Below are 21,861 nucleotides of genomic sequence, written 5' to 3'. Positions count from 1 at the left end.
CTAAAATGCTTTGTATTAAGTTTTTTTTGTAAATGACAGTCATGACAGTGTTGTCTGTGTAAGTCTGTGTATTTCTGAGAGTGGATTTGTTTTATCATAGTTTCTCTTGAGTCTTTGCCCTGACTTCTCTGCATATTAGTGTCCAGTTGTGGTTATATTAAAGCAATAATGATGTAAATAGCCCCGTCTCAGCCAGCCGTCTTTGTGTTTTTGACCAGAGGGTTATCCTTAGGCTAAACAGATTTTATGAAGCATCTTCCATCGCGGTTGCCAGGCACCTCTCAGCTTCCCGTTTCCAATGGCAACTGCTAGGTGGTTTGATGAATAGTACTGGACATTCAGTGTGTCCTCATGTTACTCCAGATTGGATCTCAGTGCTCTGCTGACTAAATGCAAAGTTTTCTCTCCTCCCCCTCTCTGAAACACACACCCACCCTTCCTACCCTTCCTACCCAAGTCTTCGGCAGCTTTTCAAGCTGTGAAGTGAAAAGAGTATTGACAAAGGCTATAACTGAAGCACCTTATGGAACAAAAGTGCCCAAGCTCGCCTCTCCAAATTGACCATTTGATCATCTCAAAGCAAGGCTCATATTTGCCACAGAACTGGGTTGAAATCAAGAGCGATGTGATGTATTATCTTTGAAAAGAGATATAGCCAGGAAGACAGACTGAGAAGGAATCAGCAGAGAGAGTGCGAAATGATAGTGATGTCGAAATGCAAAGATGTTTGTGAGGAGGAGTGAGCTGTTCCTGTAATCCATGATGTCCTGTCATCCTGTTTATATGCCTGCTCAATATGCATATTACTCAGCTGATAACAGTACATAGATGAGGCGTGAGAATGGAGGAATCTATTGCTGAGCTGGTTAAAGCACAGACATTTGAAAACTGTTAAAGCCTTACTCTGCAGAGGTGGGCGTGGACCTTGGAGGAGCTGGGGTTGGAGGTCAAAGCATCAGGGAGCCTTAAACAGTGATAAATGAATGCAGCACATGGCCTGTGTCAGCCGATCTCTCCAGGAGCAACAGCTAAGGCAGAGCCAAGGCGCTCCTTCTTTCTGCTCCAGAGTCGACACCAAGCTCATTGAAATTCACAACCCGTCTCTTAACCGAGAGCACCTGGCAGGCGTGTGCACATAGGCAAACTCACAACCTCACACAACCTCTTGCTGCTGCCTCAACCAGGAACTGGAAAGCCACTGTCTATGCATTCATAAACAGAACAGCTGGGGCTGCGCTGACCTGTGGATGCATACATTTCTCGCAGTCCACTTGCGATGCTGCTTAGTGGGAACCTTTCGAGCTGAAACGAGAGCATCGGTTAGATGGCAATTTCATAATGGCCTGCCATGTTTCCATTTGCTTCTTAATCCGTGTGCCCTGAATGTGTATGTCTTGCAGACCTCCACGTGGAGCCCCAGCTGGGCTCCTCCCTTTCTACCCAGGAACTGATGACCAGACTATGCTTCTTATTGGGAGAAGCAACGCCTGGCACTGCTAGCTCTCCTATGGAGGACCGCAGGGAAAAGAAGGTAGGGCAGCACATTGATTTACTGAACCTTGGGTGTCATGTCATATAAAAAGGCAATGGATGGTTTATTTTTTTATGCCCTCATGGCCAACAGGATATTGATTTCTTCTTTAAACATTTCCATACTACTTAACATAGATTTGTTCATTGTTATTTAAAATTTAGCTGCGAGCAAGGACACATTGCATTAAATACTGTGTAAATGATTTGGCCACTCAAATCCCCGTTGGAAAAATGGATCGATATATATTTTTAAGCATTATTAATTGTGCTGCTATGCTTCCACGGGGCTCCATTTCTATACTCAGTGCCCTGTTAGTTGAACCTCCTCTGTATGAGAGTGATTGTATGTGCTTATGTCTCTCCATCTCTATGCCTTTGCATTGCTCAGCCTTGGCCCATTTTCTCAGCCTCATTCCACCACCTGAGCTCCAGATTCAGTCAGTTTCACAGAGATAGCGAGGTTCATATGAGGAATGTGGGTTGTCCTGGCTAAGATAGATGAGGCTCTGGTATAAAGGGAATAACAGTGAGCTGTTTCGACTCTGCTGCCTCGTCTCCCTACAGTCTCTGTGTTGCAGAAATGTTGCATCAGTAATGAAGAGACCTGAAACGCACGTGATCAAACTACAAGGATAAGGAATGTTTAAAAAAAAAAAAAAGATATATATATTTATTAACAATAATTTCTTCTCTTCTGATCTTTTTCCCTTTCAATGTTAAAATTACAGATACTGATATTGATAATTACAAATGGCTGCAGTAATTTCAAATATTGTTTAAAATCCCTCTCTAAGAACAAGACAAACGCAAACTACAGATACCAAAGAGAAAACCAAGACTTCTCTTACAGTCTAATATTATAAACGTCTAATATAATAATCTAACTAAAATATGATTGATTGCAGGGCTATTGTAGTATGTTGCAGTATCTTGTATTGACCATGTCTCTATTCTTAAAAAGTGGAATTACAAAGCCCTTTATCAATAAATATGATACTATTAAGATGGAGTAATTATAACAGCTTGAAAAAGAATCTCATATTTTTTCAACCTCGCTCCTTTGTTTGTAGTTTTTTCCACCATGATGAAATATTGTGTTCAACATCATTTTGTATTTTGCTTTACTGTGGAGCTTTACACGCAGTTGCTCCAAGTTGCTATTCAAAACACAAACAGTGCTAACGTCTTTAGACAGTAACACACGGATGGATGGTACTTTCATCCAATTTTTCTATACTTAAAAATAAATCCTGACACCTGTGAAAAGTGTTTTTGTTTCATCTTTGTGAAATCAGCAGAATGAGTGTACAGTGACTTTTACAGTTAAATGTAAATGTCTACTGCGAGGGATTTTGTTTTCAACACAACCAGCCATCATTATGCCAAACTGGGAAAAAGACAATCAAAATAAAAATAGCTGGAATTATTATTCTTCTCTATCTTTGTGCACACTCAGACGATCACAATCACACAAACTAGTACGCATAAAGGCAAAGTGCTGTTTGAAAGGGTCACACATGACACGTCAATTTGCTACATATTCAAAACAGAAGAATACCACTTTCTGTAGTTGTATTTCTCTTATTCCTCTCCTCTTTCTATTGCACAGTTTATCAGTCCTTTCTTCAGTCATAATATATACATCTTAACTTCTTGTCACATTATGCTCTTTGGTCATTTATCCATATCTTACTGCCCTCCCTTTTTCAGTGTGACACCTCTGCCCAGGGGGGGAGTCCTAGCTCCACTCTCACCTGCAGCACTGCCTCCCCCTGTTCAGAGAGCCCCTCTTCCACCCTGAGCACCAGTGCTGGAGGCCAGCCTTTGCCACAGCCTTTACCCTTACCCTCACCGCACTGCAGCTCCAGCACCAGCCCTAGTGGAACCCTCTCCTGTCCTGTACCCAGCCCTACCCCTGGTCCTGCTCCTGGACTCATCACCGGGAGCAGCCCTGGGCCTCCTTCTCAAAGCCCCACCTCCACCCTGGAGAGCAAGGACAGTGGAATCATAGGTGAGAGTTGCTGCTGTGTATTTTCTGGCTGTGGTTTTCAAATGAGGTCTATCCATATTGTATGGGTTCACATTGGTTATTACACACTAGGTGAAGCATGTCCAATAGAAAAGCTTAGCCATGCATCACTAGAGGTTAAAAAAAAAGTGAGCTAAAATAAAAAAAATCAGTGGCCTATTTAATTCAATGTGGAACCACTTACCTTATCAGAAATCCCAAATATGACTGATGTCTCTGAAGTGCCACACCTTCCTGCATGGTGAAGTTAGATGCAGTGTCACTTAGTTTTAAGTCCTTGTCAAATGTGTACTCCTACCCCACAGCTAGTTTCTCTACATCGCCTGTGCCACTTCAGCCTCAAGGCTTCAGCTCCCTCCTGTCAAAACTGGGACACTGCTGTCTTTGTTGCTTATGGGTCTGATTCTCCTAAAATAGGACACTTTTTTCTCCCTAAATAGAGTTTGTATTTATAGTTAAATACAAAAGGGCAAAGGGCACATCAAGTACAATACAACCCGTTGATTGATGACTTTGATGAGTGTGTGGCTGATAAAACAGCTAGGTGTATTATATTGTTGATTGAGTAAATGGGATTCATTAAAGTTAAATGAAACGCAGTGCTTTGAAGAAAATGCAAGGAAGCCATTGCATGCCATACGTTCTTCTGTAGAAGTACAATTTAGTTTTCTTCTTTTAGCAGAATTAGCTAACTCATATTTTATTTTGTGCGGCCCAGCAACCATCACAAGTTCCTCTGAGAATGAGGAGCGCAGCGCCTCCAGTGAGGTTCTGACTAAGGATGAAGGCTTTGGGGGCGGTGCTGCAGTAATGGGCCATGTAAGCGAGGACCGCCATACTGGGCCAAGCAGGGACAATCTGACTGCCCAACCAGATGAGGCCTTACCTAGAACTGACATCATGGAGCCCAGGACTCCACCAGCACCGAAGAGACCCCTCCCACCGCACCACCTTCACAGCACTTCTTCACTTGTGATGCCTCGTCCAAATTCTGTGGCAGGTACGTTTACCTTTTCTTATGTGTTCATTTGTTATGCTGTGATTAAAGGAATAGTTTGACATTTTAGATTTTGAGTAATTTGCATAATCTCTTTCTTGCAGAGAGTTTGATGAAAAGACTGTAACCACTCTCATAACTGTCCATTTAATATGTAGCTGGGGTCAGCAGCCCATTAGCTTAGCATGAGGATTGGAAACGAGGGGAAACAGCTAGCCTGGCTCTGTCTAAATGGAACAAAATCCACCTACCAGCACTTCTACAGCTCACTAATTAACATGTTATATTTCCTGGAGTCAACCAGCAGGAAGTCACTGCTCCCAACCAAGAAAAAGAAATAGTCCCACGCACAACCCCCCCCCCCACCCCAAAACCACAACGTGTCGTTTTTACACTTCCATTTTCATTCGAATTATACAAATGAGGCCTAATGTGTTAATTAGTGAGCTATAGTGAGCTTCCATCATACTGTAGATGAAGCAGGTTAATGAGCATATGAATGTGACAGCTGTGACCTGGGTGAATAATTAACAAACTGATAAATATTGACTGAATGACAAATTGATTGAATTGATTATTGACTTGACATTTTCCAGCTATTCATCTAATGCAGAGAATGCTAACTACACTTCATTGCACCATGTGCCGGTGCTCTACTTACCACTGAAGCTGGATACACACAGTGAGCAGCACCAGTTAAATGTCCTGGGAGGCCTCCAGTTGTCATAAAAATACCCCCCCCCCCTTCCAGTCACGATCTTTGCTAGTACACAAGGCTCTTTTTCTTCCCTTAGATGTCAGTTCATTTGTGGTGGGAGCAAAAGAAGAGATTCCCAAAGGAGTGGATTCACAGTAACGCCTGCCAGTTTCTTCTGTCATCTGGTGCTTTCATTTAGAGAGTCTTGATGAAATTCAGAATAGAGATGAAGCGAGCCACATAGTACTGTAGCCGTTAGAATTTTACTCCACATTAATGCAAGATCAAAACACATATACATTATGGCATACATTAGGCAACAAGAGATAATATTAAACTTTAACTATTCCCAGATGGAAAACTGTTATACCAGCAATATTGTCAGGCTACAACACAGAAAAACAGATTACAGATGAGAGTATAATGACTGGAGGTTTTATAAACATATGCTCCAGTACTAAAAAATTTAACACAATCGCTGTCTTAGAAAATGTATTGATATAATGAAAATGTGGCCTGTAGTTCTCAACGTTCCCTGAGATAATTCAGAATGCGGCGAGTGCAGGTGTAGACAGGTAACTGTTGACTACCTTTTGTGTTTCATCAACCCCTCAGTGGGCTGAGACTGGGGCCATTTTGGCAAGAAGCAAATGTGCAGTATGATGACTGTCAGTAGAAAGAGCAACTTAAACATTGTTTTTTTCTTTGTGAACAAATCAGAGGCTTAAGCTGCATAGTAACTGCATCAACTACAGATATGATGTTTCATGTTTTCTATGGTATATACTATACTATAGTATAGTCCAAGGAGTCTCTCACTAAGGTCTATGGTCTATGGTCTATGCAGTAGCAGCCTCTTAGGGAGACTTCTCTTATAGGGAGAAGGACTTTATTATGTGAGAGGCCAGTTCCACTGGATTATAAGGGCACTGGAGCATCCCATTTTCAACAATGGGGCATTGCAAGCACACAATGGAGGATTTAAAATTCAAGTTAAAGTCTTCAAGTTAAAGTAAAGACTTTCCAGGGGAGTTAGATGAGAACACTAATACCACTCTTACATCTGTCCATTAAATGTACGGCCACAGTCAGCAGATGGCTACCTTAACTTCGCTAAAAAGACTGGAAACAGGGGGAACAGCGAGTCTGGCTCTGTCTAAGGCTAAGAGAATCCACTTTCCACCATCTCTATAGCTCACTTATATATAACAGACCAATATAAGAATGGTATTGATTCTCATCTAACTCTCAGTCAGAGATTGAATAAGGGTATTTTCCAAAATGTCAAACTGTTCCTTTAAGGTTGAAAAGGTGCTAGATAGGTTTCTCATCATTTCATCGTTCTGGGGCTGACGCTGTCAGGGATGCTGGAGGCTTGGGCCATGGCTGCAAAGTTGACCTTTTAAAGAGATGAAGAATCAACAGGGCTTGTGGGGTAATCAACCACACTGTCATCAGCCAGGAACATAAAGGTAGGCCGTGAGTGTGGGATAGGTGGTAGCGAACAGGGTCCCATCAGGCTGGACCGTCAAAGGTGGAGGGATGAGCTGTCCTGGTGTCCCTGTGACAAACCATCTGAAAACATGTTTTAACTCTTTCACTGTATGTTTGCTCCACTCAGGCATTTGGCCTGGCTGTCTTTATCCAGCAATCTTTCTCATCCCACTCCACACCTCCTTCACACAGTTTTGCTGCAGACTGTTCTCCATCCTCTCACTGTGGAGGTTCTTTCAATCCTCAGTTCCTCACTTCAGCTCTTGCTTGTTACGACCGAACAGCCCTCTTCTACCTGTTGAAAGGGATTTCATGTTTTTCGATATTCCAGGGTTTATTTGCTTGTCCCCAATCAATTTTTTTTTTTAAATCATAATTATGTATTTCACACTGCAATTGATTTGTCTTGCATTGGGGAGCCCCTCATTGCTCACTGTTTACTCCACAGAGCAGGTTTCATGTGCTCTCAACAGCCCTGTGAATTATGATATGGCCTCAATGGTTTTCACCCACTCTCTCTCTCTGTGACTCTGCTGCCGTAGGATGATGGACGCCTGCAGAGATGCTAAAATATGTCAGATTATGATCTGTGCTGAAAGGGTGGTGGAACTGTATGTACCGTAGTATTTTCAAAAAGCTTTGTTGTTCTGAGTTCTGGTGCAGTATTACACTATATAGTAAACATATTGTCAGTTACTCATTTCATGTTGTGTGGTGCACATCTGACTGTAGTGTGATTTGATTATTTGTCATGACGAAGGATTCTTAAGGATGTTGCTGGCCAGCATCTTCAGGCTGTGGCTATAATTGCTGCTTTAATGCTTTAATCCCATAACTGCTCAGAGATGAACTGCAGCTCCCTCAGATGCTCTGAGATTACCAGGGACTGCATTTAACATGTACAGTACATGATTATAGTAGTGTGATGTCATCATCTGTTGAGGGGGCTGCACTTCCTTGTCTACTGTCTGTTTTACTGGTCCATCTACAGTATTTTATGAGTGCAATGTGACTCAGGCCTTTTTTTTTTTATCCCACTCTGAAGGGATTAGAGGCGGCAGTGATGCCAGATTTTCAGATTTTACAGAGGATTTCTTTTATATTAAAGCACTGAATGGATGAAATGGGCTGATCTGTGACTCGCCAGTGAAAACAAACTTAATAGTTTTCCTGTCAGACTAATTTTTCCATGCAGTTTGAGTTTTTTTTTTTTTTTTTTTAGTAGTAATACTAAATATTTTAACACTAATGCCATTTACTATTCCATCACTTAAATGCAGATGTATCCGTCCTTACACACAACACAAAAATATTAATCAGAGCAGAGCTGAATATTCAGAAACCCTCTATCATTACAACCCAAGAAGTCTCAGTAAGCACAGACTCTTCCGGTTGCAGTGACTGTAATCTAGTTAGTTGGTTCTCCCCCATGCCTGGAGTCGTAAAACACTAGAACAGAGGTTCTCAACCCTTTTTTCTTGCCAACTGCTCGAAAGACAGATGAGTAGTTGACCAAGAATGACTTTTAACTCTAGCAGCCTCCATCTGAGGAGGTATGCTTTTGTCATGCTGGCATGTTAGTTTCTGGGGTTTGGATCATACTCTACTTTATCTATCCCTGTTCTGTCTCCCAGGTAAATCCTGGCAATGATTAAATAAAGGCATACACTGCCAAAATAACAAACAACAAAAAACGATACAAGTAAGATGTAATTCAATGCAATTGAATAACCCTGAAGCAAATTCTCACTTACTGCAAAAAGTTCCTTCAATTGTTACGTGTTGAATTGTCTATGGACCGCTTTTAGACTTCGTTGTAGTGATATAGTATTTAACTATAATATATAGAATGTTATGTAGGTTTTGTAATTTTTACTACAGCTTATTTTGTCCAAAAGATATTCACAAAATATTTCTTCCATTAAACATTAGTACAATCAAACACGAAAACACCAGACCACAGGCTCAAAAACGAATCAACACGTCTCTGACACAGTGTCAGCAACATCACAAATTTGTAATGTTTCACAAAGATTAAATTGTCCTTATTACAGGACTGTTGTCCTGGATTATGTTTCATTGCACAGGGCTTTCTATTTTTTGTCTGTGATTTGCTGCATAATGTCATGCTGTAACAGCAGAAATAGATGATTAATTTTGCAGAAGACCACGTTTAGGAACCAAATGATTATCCAAAGCCTATTTCTTTATTTTTGAAAATAGCCTGGACTAAAGACTCTGCAAAATGTCTTGAGAACTGCAGAAAGTAAGCCTGGCTGACCTGTAAACTCTGTAGTGTGAGTGGGTGGATAGATAGGCGAATGTGGGAGTAAAAAAACTCTTTACTGTTGTTTCTTGCTCTTCTGTACGACATGTTCTTTATTTTATTTATTGTGTTGGCTTTTATGTAGTGTATTTGGTTATTACAAGAGGGTGTGCAGTCGTGTTATTGACAGCTGAAACATTTTTTGCATTACTGCCGGTGATGTGTTGGCGCTGATTATCACAAATTTGGTGTCCGGACGTGTGAGACGGTATGAAACATTTGGTCATTACACACTCATGTTAGATGGAGATTACGGGCGTGAGATGAATTGTTTTCTTTTCTTTTTCCTCTCTCTTCTCTCCTCAAGGTCAATGAGTGTATATCATTCAGTGCAACAACTGTGTATGTCTCAGGTCTCCATGGATACAATAATTGACTCGAGCAGTGAATTTGACACTTGTGTGGTATGCATGTGTATCTTTGCACATTTCCTGCATCTCTCTCACACTTGTGATCCATTCCCCATCCGTTCTCTCTTTACAGCAACCAGCTCTACTCGACTGGAGGATTTGAGTTATCTGGACAACCAAAGGGCTGCTGGACACAGGGGCTCCGTCCGCAAACACAACACAGCTGGACGCACAAATGATGACTCCAAAGGTATTTTGCGGCTTAACCTCAGGGTGGGGGAAATCAGTGTCTAAATATGCAGAGACATCTGCAGAAACAACACTTCCCCCAATGTCACTGCTTAAATAACATATAGTTATCCATTTGTATTTAGCGTTAAATCTCTCCTCTCATCCAGGGAGATTGGTGGCTTTCAGACAAGCTGACATCATGCTAAAACCTCTGCTGTTCGAAGTCCCCGGCATCACTGCGGAAACACCCTTTGTCGGCCGGGATTGGCTCTTTGCACGTCTGGAGGAGGTCCTGAGGAAAACGAGCAGCTGTGAGGGACGCGGTGCTGTCATTGTGGGTAACGCAGGATCCGGCAAGACTGCTATCATCTGGCGGCTGGTGACGCTCAGCTGTCATGGCATGCGCACACCACAGGGAGGTCCCAGCATCCCTCACAGCCCCAGCTCCTCCCCTAAATGTAAGACTCCTACCTTTATTCTCAGCAGTGTAATTTGTTATTGTGTGTATCTCGAAAAATTAGCGTAAGGACACAGTAGAATGCCGGAAGTAGAATTCATACATTCTCCAGTATGCTCCAGTAAAGTCAGATTATTGTAACATAGTGGAAGAAATACCACTTTTTGGGAAGGAGTTAGTAACTGGGTCACGCACTCTCCTTTCAAGTTCCCCCCTGAGGTCTCTCTGCTGATTGCAGTTGTGTAAGGGGACTGAGATTGTTGTTTTTTTCTTTCCATGAGTGGCACTGGAACTGTTCTTTTGTCTGGGAGAAAAAAGAGAGATAACAACCTCTCATAGAACCAGTTTTAGCACATTACACAGTAAATGCACGTTGCCCGCTGTGACGTGCTGGTGAATTTTGTTTTCGTAATAAAAGATGAAACACCTGAAGATATAAAAATAAAAATGGCCACAAATGCAGATTATGTTATATCACCGTTCAGCCTTTTCCTGTACTATTGTAGTACTGTAGTACTGCAGTATTTTTAAGATTACATTCTGAGGGCAAAGCAGTACACAAAAAGCAAAACTATAGTGTTTGCAAAGAATACAGTGCCATTCATTTTTCAGCATCATTGTATTATTCATTGATATCTGTACTGTGTTGTCATTTTGATTTAAATTTAACAGAGGGTATAGCATTGGGTGTGAGGGACCCAGAATCATCTCTCTGCACTCTTTGAAACAAACACTCTTGCTGCCGTCTAATGTGGTTGCGCTTAATGTCATAGTTTCCAGTCTTGCTTACAGATGTACTAATTAATTGCAGCAGTTTAATTGTGTTTCTTCATTGACTTCACTCCTGACATCCCTGTGCTTACACCAGAGACTTCATTTAGAGTGTAAATGGCAGCTTTGCGTTTGTTGTTGTTGCTTTGTGCGCTGTGCAGGTGGGGATAGGCAGGGTAAAGCAGCCTCCAAACAGCCAGCCGACTCCCAGCCCAACCAGAGTGCTGCTGCAGGAACAAGCAATAGTACAGCACAGAGGAAGGAGGCTGTCAGATGCCTCGCTGCCAAGGTACCTCAAAACACACATTTTTGTGTTTCTATACTTTCTATACTGCACAAAAACCGAAGTGTAAATATGACAGTTCTTTATATGAGACATAGCATGTTAGTGAGCTATTACTGAGCTCTAAAGGTGCTGATAGATGGATCATGTTACCTTCACACAGAGACATGCTAGCGGTTTCACCCGGTTTCCAGTCTTTATGCCAAACTAAGTTAACCAAGTGCTGGCTGTCACCTCATATTTAATGAATAGATGACATCATTTAACTCTCTATGAAGAATGTGAAGCATATTTACCAAAATGCGACACTATTCCTTTAACCATCAGAACTACATGCCTTACCCCACCCCTGACTCTTAAACCTCAATCTGACTTTAATATGAAGCCCAAAATCAACTCTTAGCCACCAGACAGACCTTTAAAGAAACATCCACACTTTTGAAATATAATAGATATAAATAAATAGATAAATAATAATCTAATTGGTTCTCATAAAGATATAATAGAACACACACACACACACGCACACACACACACACACACACACACACACACACACACACACACACACACACACACACATAACCACACAGCCCAATTCTGTATAGTTCTTGTTATTCAGACTGCTGACTCACCTGCAGTTATAACAGACATAAGGAAGAAATTCTACTTACATTAGAGAAATGGCCCTAGATTTAGTTATTTGTTGTGGCTGTTTTGATAGCCCTGGAATTTATTTTCCCTGCACTTCTCTCACCAGATTTGTAAGTACGGTAATATAATGCAGCATCACAAACAGTGCTGTAGGGAGCTATGACTGTTACAAGTCTTCACAAAACACTGAAGAGGGATCAGTTCAAAGTGATAAACACACCTCAGCATTGTTCACTTTTTAAATTTTTTTTTATATTTTTTTATTTTTTTAAGAGATAGGGGGCTGCACATTTGTGACATGAGATTTTTGTTCTTCTCTCTTTTATGAGCACATGTAGAACATGCTGCTGATTGCATCACATAGATGACATGGAAGCTTCTAAATTTACTATCTTGGCCTCAATAAGAGTTTCCATGGGAACTAGTCAGAATACTTGTGATGGTGAGGATGTTCGCCCAAGTAAAATAATTGATAATGCTACTGCATATGTGGACCACTCATGGCTCAGGCTTGGACCTACAGTATCTAAGCACTATAAACCCATGAATGAATACTATTATGTTTTTTTTGTACATTTATCTACAAAAATGTCCTTACAGTTTACAGATAACTACTATTAATCTTCCAGCAAGACAGTCGGTTGTTCAGTTTGGCTCCTTAGTTGCAAAAATCCCCTTTATCAGTAGTGGTATGTTTTCTTTTCTCAGACTCTTGTTTACCATTCAGCTTGCTGCCTGAATAAACCAACATGTATTTACTGCATGTGTTTTAGAGATAAATAGATTAGATTTAAGAGATACTAATATGTTGAATGAGTGGGAACAAAGTTATGCTTCAGCTATCTCTAAGATTTCTGTGTTTACAGTTTTTTTAATTATTATTATTGTTTTTATATTCTGTGATATTAGTCTTCGAGATTGTTTGTCTCCTTTTTTTATGTCTGTCTTCTAGAGGTATGAAAAGATAATACCTTCTGAACAGATACAAACAGCATCTGAATTGCCCCACAATTTACACAAACACTACATTACACACAGTGAAACACACAAACATACACACAATGCTACAATCAGCTGACCTCACTGTTTACAGTGATGGCAAGATATCCATTGAGGATAAATGTCCATAAAATATTTTGAAGTCATTGTAAAAACTGCACTCCTTAGAGCCTCAGCAGTGGCTCCTATTCATCAGATTCAGACTTTTCAGACTTCAATATCAAAGTAATTCAGGTGGTTGTTGTCTGTTCAGTGTGAACAGGAACAGAAAGAATGACATGACTGATAATGAAGTCTGTGTGGCACCATGTGTGACTACAGTCAATGGAAACCGATGACCTGAAGTCTCAAAAGTGCGAAGAGAGCTTCTCAAATGTTTCTAAATAGCTGAGTCATAGACACCTCAGACCAATTTCACATTCATCTGGTGTTCCTCCCATTAGATACACAACCTCCAGTTTTTAAAGAAAATTCATGTATTATGGCCTTAGCAACTCTGATTTGTATTTTCCCACTGCTAAAACTTGCTGGTCTATTTCAATGCATTTCCACCCTGACCATTAACTGTTACATTGGTATTATTTAGATCTGAATACAGATATTTTTGTGAAATGAACAGATACAGATAGCAGCTTTACATTGTGTCTCTATTGTCTTTCGTTTTTCACCTGCCTCTTTCTCCTACCAGGTGGTAGCATACCATTTCTGTCAGGCCGACAACACCTACACCTGCCTTGTACCGGAATTTGTGCACAGCGTTGCCGCCCTGCTGGCCAGAGCTCCACAACTCGGCCCGTACAGGGAGCTACTGGTACAAGAGCCTCATCTACAAAACACACTCAGCCTGCGATCCTGCGTTCAAGACCCCATCGCTGCCTTCCGAAAGGGTGTCTTAGAGCCTATAGCCAGCCTGCGCAAGGGTAATGAAGTTTACACACACACACACACACACACACACACACACACACACACACACACACACACACACTTAGAGATAAATGTGATAATGTGATATTCAAATTTAAAGACCCTTTAAAGTTTAAAATAGTATCAGTTTTAAGGTGGAAAACTGTCTGCTTCCCTCACACTGTAATTAGGGGGCTTGCTGCCATCTCCTGTGTGAAATAGCGCATTAATGACTCTGTGATGGGCCCATAGATTATTTTCCCTAGTTAAGGTCAGCGATTTGAAACACTGTAGAGTGTGAAACAGATGTTAGGTCATTTACATAGGAAATGATGAGTGTTATTTTTGCCCCGGTGAATCATCAGCATCCCACAGGATTTCAAGGTCACAAAATACTCTGGAGAGGCTGCGAATGTTATGGGCATATTAGCCAGCTCAGTTTCTCATGATACAGTTAGTCAGCCAGATTGATGTGTTATTATGGCCAGGCCCTCCACAGTCTGAGCAGAGGAGTGTTTTGTCTACTCCATCTCTATTAAGCAGGTTAGTAAAAATTGGAGAGCCCTTGTGCCTGAGTGTATGAGACCTCACAGGCTTGCAGGGATGCAGTGACAGCTTAGATGATGTGAAACATGATGGATATGTCCTGTTTCCAGCTAATAAACAGCAATGGCCTCTGGCCTCTTTCAGCAGAATATAATCAATATCAGCAGTTGGTTGATTTCTCAACATATTCTGTGCTGAAAATCAAAGATGATCCCAGATTCAGCCATGAAAGCCACAATAAAACTGTGATACGTTTTTCCTTAATACATGCTAATTGCATGGCTAATATAATATATCTGGTGTTTCAATATGCTTCAACCTCTGTTTTCTCTCTCTTTTCATCTGCTCAGAGCGGAGACTACCTGAAGAAGACTACATCATTTTGGTTGACAGCCTTAATGAGGCAGAATTCCATAAACCAGACTATGGGGACACCATTGCCACTTTCATCACCAAGATAATCCCAAAATTCCCACCTTGGCTTAAATTGGTGGTCACAGTTAGGACAGGCCTGGTGGTGAGTGAGATTTAAGTAACACATTTTCTCATTTACTCTGGTGGTATCTAGCCACACATTTAGCCTCCAGTCCAATACAATGGAAGTGAATGGAATTTCATTTGTGGTTCTCACATTATTGATTGGTCTCATCCCACTGTCCAGACCTATGCAGGTTAGGTTAATTGGTGACTCCAAAACTGTGTGTGACTGTATGTGTGAGAACAGTTGCCTATCTATACATTTTAGCCCTGTGACAGACCAGCAAATTGGAGTAAAGGAGGTTGGGATGTGTGTCATACTCATAAAATAGCTTTTCTTCAGTCCCACAAAATTTTGCGCATGTAAATCCTTCCTGGTTTAAAAAATGAATTATGGGAAGACTAATAATTGACCTTGTTTGCAGTTTGAGGTGTACTGTTAATTATTTTAGAGATAGCTCTTTTATAATGTTGATGTATGGGGAGAATACTTTTTGGGGGCACAATGATTTTTTTGCTGCGGTACCATGGTTGACCCCTGGCAGCAAGACTGACTGGTGGCACTGTGTCAGACTTTATTAATACGTAAATGGGTGTACCCCACCTCTCACTCAGTGTAAGCTGAGACAGGTCTAAGACTCCTGTGACCCTGAAAGAATAAGTAAGTTTAGATAATAGCTTGGATGGACAGATGTGCATTTCCAGACATAATGGCCCAGTTACTGTGGATAATCCACAGATCTCACTGTGAACAATTTTATTGGAAGTACATTCTACCCAAAAGAAAAGAGTGTTTGTGAAAGCTGTTGACAATGAGGTCTTTGGATTATTAGAAGTAACAAGGATGCTGTGTCTCTAAAAAGATGTTGCCTTTGAATTATTTAAATGTGATTTTTAGATGCTTTTAGTGCTTCAGATGAAATTCTTCTCATCTCAATTGTATTGGGATGTAGACTCTTGTGTGCTGAAGTTCTTCTTTCTTTTTTGCACTAGTGCCTAGCAAAACTTTTATGCCAGAAGAGCAGTGCACACTTAATTAGATGTAGGCAGATATCCCAAAACCTGGGCAAAACTTGGCCAGATACCACTGTAGTTGAGTAAAAAAAAAAAAAAAAAAGGATTTTGTAATTTGGATGAACTGACCTTTTTAAGTTTCACCTTCCCTCTCATTACCCAGATCACAGAGGTATTCTCAACAGCTGCATCTTTGGCCTTAGCTCCCAGCACTCGCTGTGTAGTTTGATGTTGTGCTTTTGCTGCCATGGTATAGACATTGTGGCTTTTGGCACTGTTGAGCTCTCTAGTCTGATGTATTTTCTCAATCTGGTTGGTAATCCCACCAAACAGCAGACGCATCTGTCCAATGCCAAAGCCAAGTCTCCAAATGCTGCATGGATTACGCCCTGAATGGATGGTAATACTACTGGGAGTCTGGCGCTTGACAGCCAGCCAGCCAGTTACATAATTGGATTTGTGTTTGGGAATACGCAAAACACATTTGGGGTCATTTTTTCTTCATGATGCATTTTAAGTCAGCAAACATTAATCACCAAAATTTAAAGATGAAGAGTACATTTATTATCCCACCTTCTCAGTATCCCTGCTTCCTGATTGGATCATCTTTCACCCATGTCACAGCAGGTGCTTACTCTTATATAACAACCTGGATATTTCACAAACTGTTGTGAAAGGGTGCACCTTCAAAGTGGAGCACAGTTCACGACCACAAACCAGCTGAACCAGAATGTCAGTCTTTGTTAATGAGGAACTGAGCTGCAACAACATGGATTCTTTTTCTTTGATCAGTCATAGCTGGTTTTGGCCGGTGTTGAGCAGTTGAGGATGGCAAGAGAGGAGATGAAATGTGAATCTGAGAGATGCCTGTGAGCAATGTTGGAGCTTGAGTCATTGTCACACCATTTACTGTACTGTATCCCATGGCTCTGTGTGAGTCAGAGGCAACAGCATCTGAGGAACGGGTCCTGATTTTGGTGCTTTTAATTTGTCCTTTGCTAATGCATCAAAGACATGCTACCTTCAATTCTTTAAATACTGTGTTTGTGTTTGTGTTTGTGTTTGTGCCTGTGCGTGGTATCAGTTTTAACAGTATTTCACTAATAGCTTATCTGTTTTCTTTTTCTGCAGGAAATCACCACCCTCCTTCCCTTCTCTGGCATCTCTCTGGACATCCTGCCAGACAGCAGTGATCTGGGAGCTGACCTGAGTGACTACATCCATCACCGGGTCAGCAGCAGCACTCAGGTCGCCACTAACGTCACCACACCGACGGGCTCTGCCCCTGATCCGCTGCTTCTCAGCAAGTTCAGCAGTCACCTGTCAACACGGAGCCACGGCTCCATCCTTTACCTTCAGCTGACCCTGGATTTGTTCCACAAAGGTCACCTGGCTCTGAAAGGAGGAAACTACCTGGTGGTGCCTGTCTCCCTGTCAGAGGTCAGACATTTAGGGCTTTGATTCCCATCAAGAATGATTATTATCATCCATCACTTTTTCAAAGCTATTTCAAAATAGTTTGATAGTTTTAGTTGAGATGGTAAATGATGGCTAGAGGTAATGGACAAATTGTTGAAATAGCTAGATGTAATGCCCCTATAAGTCGAGCATTTTAGGATACATCCGACAAAAAAGGTGTGGGAACCACAGATGTGGAGTAATGTGTGTTTTCTTTAACTTATCAGTTCACTTACTATGTAAACTATAGTGAAATCCCCTCGAGCTTAAAGGACACATTTTACCTTGAGTGTATTTTTGGACCCATCCTCCTCCTCCTCCTCCTCCTCCTCATCATCTGGTCAAGTTCACAGTCTAACACTTAACACTTGTCAGTCTTCCTGGTGAGCTGTCTGCCGTGAAATGGCATCTCACTGAAGGCTGAAGCAATCAGTGTCCATAAACTCCCGCCACAAGGTACACAGGCGGCAGCCATTGTTCAGGCATGTTGTTCCTCAAAAAAGGGAAAAGATGTTCTCACATCCTGCTCACATCAATAAAAGATAGAAAAAAATGTCAGGATCTAAGTCTTTTAATATAAAGTGCCAAAAGTAGTCCACAGTGAATAAAGTAAATGACAGATGTATTTTAATATTACATAATCATCAGTGTAAAATAGGACAACAGATGAGCAAGTGTTATGCTGCATTCACGTGCTGCTCGGATTGTCCCATTTTCCGAGTTAGCTGTGTTCATGTGCTTTTAAGTCAGAAAGTGGAAACAACATGGACGCTACAAAGAAGATGTGCAGTATTTCATTGCTCAGAGCATTAAAACAACATGCTGATAGCTGTTTCCAGTATTTGTGTTACTTATTATTAGGATTACTGCTAATAAATCATTTTTATAAGTAAAGGACAGCAACTAACGTTTACCATCTAGTAGCATATTAAAAACTACATGTTCGCAAAAAAAATGGATATGCAATTTGTGAACTTGCACCATTCATCAAAAGTTTCTCACCATCAACCAAACATTTATTTTCATCCACCGTTTTTCTAAGGATATCAACAACATCAGCAATCTGGCCAGTCATGATCTAAAAAATGTTTTAATGGATGTGGCATAAAGGTGTGCTAAAAATGTGGAGGCCCAAGAAGTGGACGGTGGCAGTTAAAAATGAGAACTTGTGTGAAAGTATCATTTAGTAGGATTAACTACTTAAACTTGTTTCAAAGATAATACTTTTGTTTTTTTCCCCTATTGTTGCTATTGTTTTGACTTACAGGTGAACTTCCAACAAAGTTGTTAACACAGTAAAGATCCAGGTTCAATGATACCTAAAGTCTACGAGATGTGACTTATCAACTAAAATCATGGTGGAAAATTGGAAGCCACTGCTGGCTAGCTTCTATTTTTATAGCCACGACTAGCCAAACAGAAACATCTAATATGTAGGACCAGATCATGTGATAATTTAAAAGTCAATAAGGACCAACCAAATACAGCATTACCCGCAGTTGATTTGCACAACCCAGCTCAACGCTGGCCACATCCACAGGAAATGATATACATCCCAAAACATCACTGACGAGCTTAGATTCGGCAAAGAGTTTAAGTGTGTACGCACAGTCACAAACAGACTCAGTAGATGATGATATTTAGAAATGATTTATATGTAGTTAAATTTAAAATTGCATATTTAATTAAACTTGAACTAACTATAGAAAAATCATCTTTTCTGTTAAGTTGTTGTAGATCCATTACAGTCAACATCATTAGCAACATGTACTAACCTAATTTATGAATATCTGTTAGGTGTACCTGCTGATGTGCCGTGTGAGCTTTCCGGATAAAGAGGTCTTTGAACGGATACTTCCGGTGCTAAATGTGGCGCTGGCGTCTCTGCACCCACTGACTGATGAACAAATGTTCAGGGCACTGAATGCAGGCAGTGTGAGGGGGGAGCTGGAGTGGAAGGACTTCCAGCAGAGATTAGACAGCCTGGCTGGATTCATGGTAAGACTCTTGATATGACTGTGTGGAAGGGTACATAATGACTCAAGCTTTTGTTTGAATGTCGTGTTTGTTTTGCTATGAAGTAAATTCATAAATTTACATTTACAAATTTAGAAGTAGTTTTTATCTAAAAGAATTACAGTATCTAGATGGACAATAAGGGACAGGCTGTCTGGGGGTGGGAGATGAGCAGGGGGGGGGGGGGGGGGGGGGGGGTCACATGAAGTAATTGTACCTTTACATTTAGGAAATGATCTGCCTTTATGTTTGTAGGTTAGACGCCGGGATGGCACACGGATGCTGTGTCATCCCTCCTTCAGAGAGTGGCTGGTTTGGAGAGCAGATGGAGAGAGCACAGACTTTCTCTGTGACCCGAGGTGAGACTGAAGGTCAAAGGTGACACAGCAGAAGAGTCTTAAGATGCGTGTACTTTAAGTCAGTTGTGACATAAGACATGGTGTGTAAATTGTTGTCGAGGAGGTTTGTCAAGATTAGAAATTCGGTTGATGCATGAATGCCATTTCTGATGACTATATGCATGTCTACAGGAGTGGCCACGCTCTCCTGGCCTTCATGTTCTCCAGACAGGAGGGCAAGCTGAACCGGCAGCAAACTATGGAACTGGGACACCACATCCTCAAGGCTCACATATTCAAGGTAACATGAACTGTGACACTGTGTACTGTATATAACTTCTTATGTAGGTTTATGACTGGAACTGGTTGTACCTAAGCCCTTTTGATTCTCCTCGATTCCCAAAGGCTTCACATAAACAAGATCCTACACTTTACTGAATATAACTGCATAAAAACACACTAAGACACACACAAATAATAGTGAACCCCTGTTCCTATCATCACCCACACACATTAGCACTACTCATAAACATAAACGCCCACGGTACAGTGAATGTTGTACTGTTTGCATGCATGGCTCGGAATCTGTACGTACTGCTTTTCTCCTGGGACACAATTCAAATTCTGCACCACAGATCTCATCTGAGCAACCTTAATCTCTCTCTATTCATCTGTGCCTCTCTCTCTCTGTCTCTCTCTCTCTCTCTTTCTCTCTGTCTCTCTCTCTCTCTCTCTTTCTCTCTCACACACACACACTAACAGGGTCTGAGTAAGAAGACAGGTGTGTCCTCCAGCGTTCTTCAGGCCATGTGGGTGAACTGCAGCACAGACAGTCTGTCCGCTGCGCTGGCTTCCCTGAGGAACCTATATACACCTAACATCAAGGTGACATACACATGCTCTACATAAAAAAAAAAACATACAAACCCCCCAAATATATGGTCTTATATGCATTTATATACATATATATACTATTCATTATATTTATCCTGCAGGTAAGTCGTCTGTTGATGGTAGGCGGCGCTAGTGTGACCTGGTGCACAGAGGTGATAGGACATGCCCCCATCCTGGCAGTCCATGCCCACCTGGGACATGTGGAGATGGTCGCTCTGCTGCTTGAAATGTGGGCTCCTGTAGATGGGACCACCGACAGCGGCATGACGCCCCTCTGTCTGGCCGCCGCTGCAGGACATGCTGACATCGTCAGTCTGCTCTGCAAGAAAGGGGCCAAGGTCAGTGTCATTTCTGTGCAAAGAGGAAGAGGGACAAATTTGGGTGTGGAGGGCGTGACCAGCATAATTACCGTGGCAGAACACTGTGTCTCTTAGTACCTTTACACAGGATGATATCCTGAACAACCCTGGTTTTACACTCACCACACTTTCAGGGTCTATTCTGGGAGACAGATGACATAAACAGGCCCGATCTAGGCCAGAGTATTACAGGCAGTGTTGTAAGTCCTTCTGTGTACCCCTCTGTGCCAGGTGGGCCATGCTGATAAGAATGGCCAGTGTGCGCTGGTCCATGCCGGGCTGAAGGGCCATGCAGAGATCATCAACATCTTGCTGGGCCAGGACTGGGGAGCAGAGATCCCCACTGACCCACAGCAGCACCACAGCAATGAGACTGTGACTGGGAAAACACAGGCAGCACAACAGACGGTTACAGCTGCAGCTAGTGTGGGACACTCACAGGTACGTATCAGATGAAGGTCCTAATGACAAAAACGTTCCTGACACTCTGCTGAAATGAATTTTTTAATGTAGAGCACAGTGCCTTTCCTTGCTTGATGTGGAGGATTTATTAAATGCAGTTTGCTGTCTGCTGTGGTCAAGGTCCGTGGGTGCTTTGGTTTTCTTTTTGCACAGCAAGCCAGCAATACAGAGGACTGTAAAATTGTGTTTTTCTGCAGGTGGTGAAGAGCTTGCTGGACTTGAAAGATGAACAGCTGGCAGTGCAGATGGATGGTCACGACTCTCTCTGGGGAGAAACGGGTGCATTTCTCCTATCAGTCAGATAAATTTAGCTTTCTCACCTCTTTCTGTCCATCACTGTGGGTCTACAGTCATGCTCAAGGTCGTCAGGGTTGTATTTCAGGCACATTCTAGCCCCGTACAATGAATAAACATTAAACAGCCAAGTTACTTGTATGTGGAGCCTCAGTGAATAGAATGACTGTATCTACAATAGATACAACATATGAGGAGCTCAGAGGCGTACAGAGCAGCAGAGACACATTTACATTATGATTTTTAGGGTGCTCTGGTTGATGTCAAATAGTTGAT

At 41.6% G+C, this 21,861-nt stretch overlaps 1 protein-coding gene across 1 annotated transcript in view; it reads left to right on the top strand.

Annotated features, from left to right (window-relative positions):
* The window catches only part of LOC111238638 (protein TANC1-like), a 32,965-nt gene that overhangs the window by 3,906 nt on the left and 7,198 nt on the right, over positions 1 to 21,861 (top strand). The window contains exons 4-20 of the mRNA XM_022768241.1: positions 1,401 to 1,531; positions 3,244 to 3,365; positions 3,480 to 3,544; positions 4,281 to 4,562; positions 9,560 to 9,676; positions 9,825 to 10,142; positions 11,068 to 11,174; positions 13,510 to 13,741; positions 14,624 to 14,790; positions 16,896 to 17,204; positions 19,020 to 19,220; positions 19,494 to 19,597; positions 19,769 to 19,877; positions 20,339 to 20,461; positions 20,572 to 20,808; positions 21,061 to 21,270; positions 21,489 to 21,570. Coding sequence (XP_022623962.1) covers positions 1,401 to 1,531; positions 3,244 to 3,365; positions 3,480 to 3,544; positions 4,281 to 4,562; positions 9,560 to 9,676; positions 9,825 to 10,142; positions 11,068 to 11,174; positions 13,510 to 13,741; positions 14,624 to 14,790; positions 16,896 to 17,204; positions 19,020 to 19,220; positions 19,494 to 19,597; positions 19,769 to 19,877; positions 20,339 to 20,461; positions 20,572 to 20,808; positions 21,061 to 21,270; positions 21,489 to 21,570 — 2,916 coding nt within the window. The remainder of the gene's footprint in view (positions 1 to 1,400; positions 1,532 to 3,243; positions 3,366 to 3,479; positions 3,545 to 4,280; positions 4,563 to 9,559; positions 9,677 to 9,824; positions 10,143 to 11,067; positions 11,175 to 13,509; positions 13,742 to 14,623; positions 14,791 to 16,895; positions 17,205 to 19,019; positions 19,221 to 19,493; positions 19,598 to 19,768; positions 19,878 to 20,338; positions 20,462 to 20,571; positions 20,809 to 21,060; positions 21,271 to 21,488; positions 21,571 to 21,861) is intronic.

This window comes from Seriola dumerili, unplaced genomic scaffold, assembly GCF_002260705.1.
Source record: "Seriola dumerili isolate Sdu_G_001 unplaced genomic scaffold, Sdu_1.0 BDQW01001449.1, whole genome shotgun sequence".
In the NCBI taxonomy this organism is placed as follows: Eukaryota; Metazoa; Chordata; class Actinopteri; order Carangiformes; family Carangidae; genus Seriola; species Seriola dumerili.
Note: the sequence above shows the minus strand (reverse complement) of the source record. Positions and strands in the feature narration are given on the sequence as shown.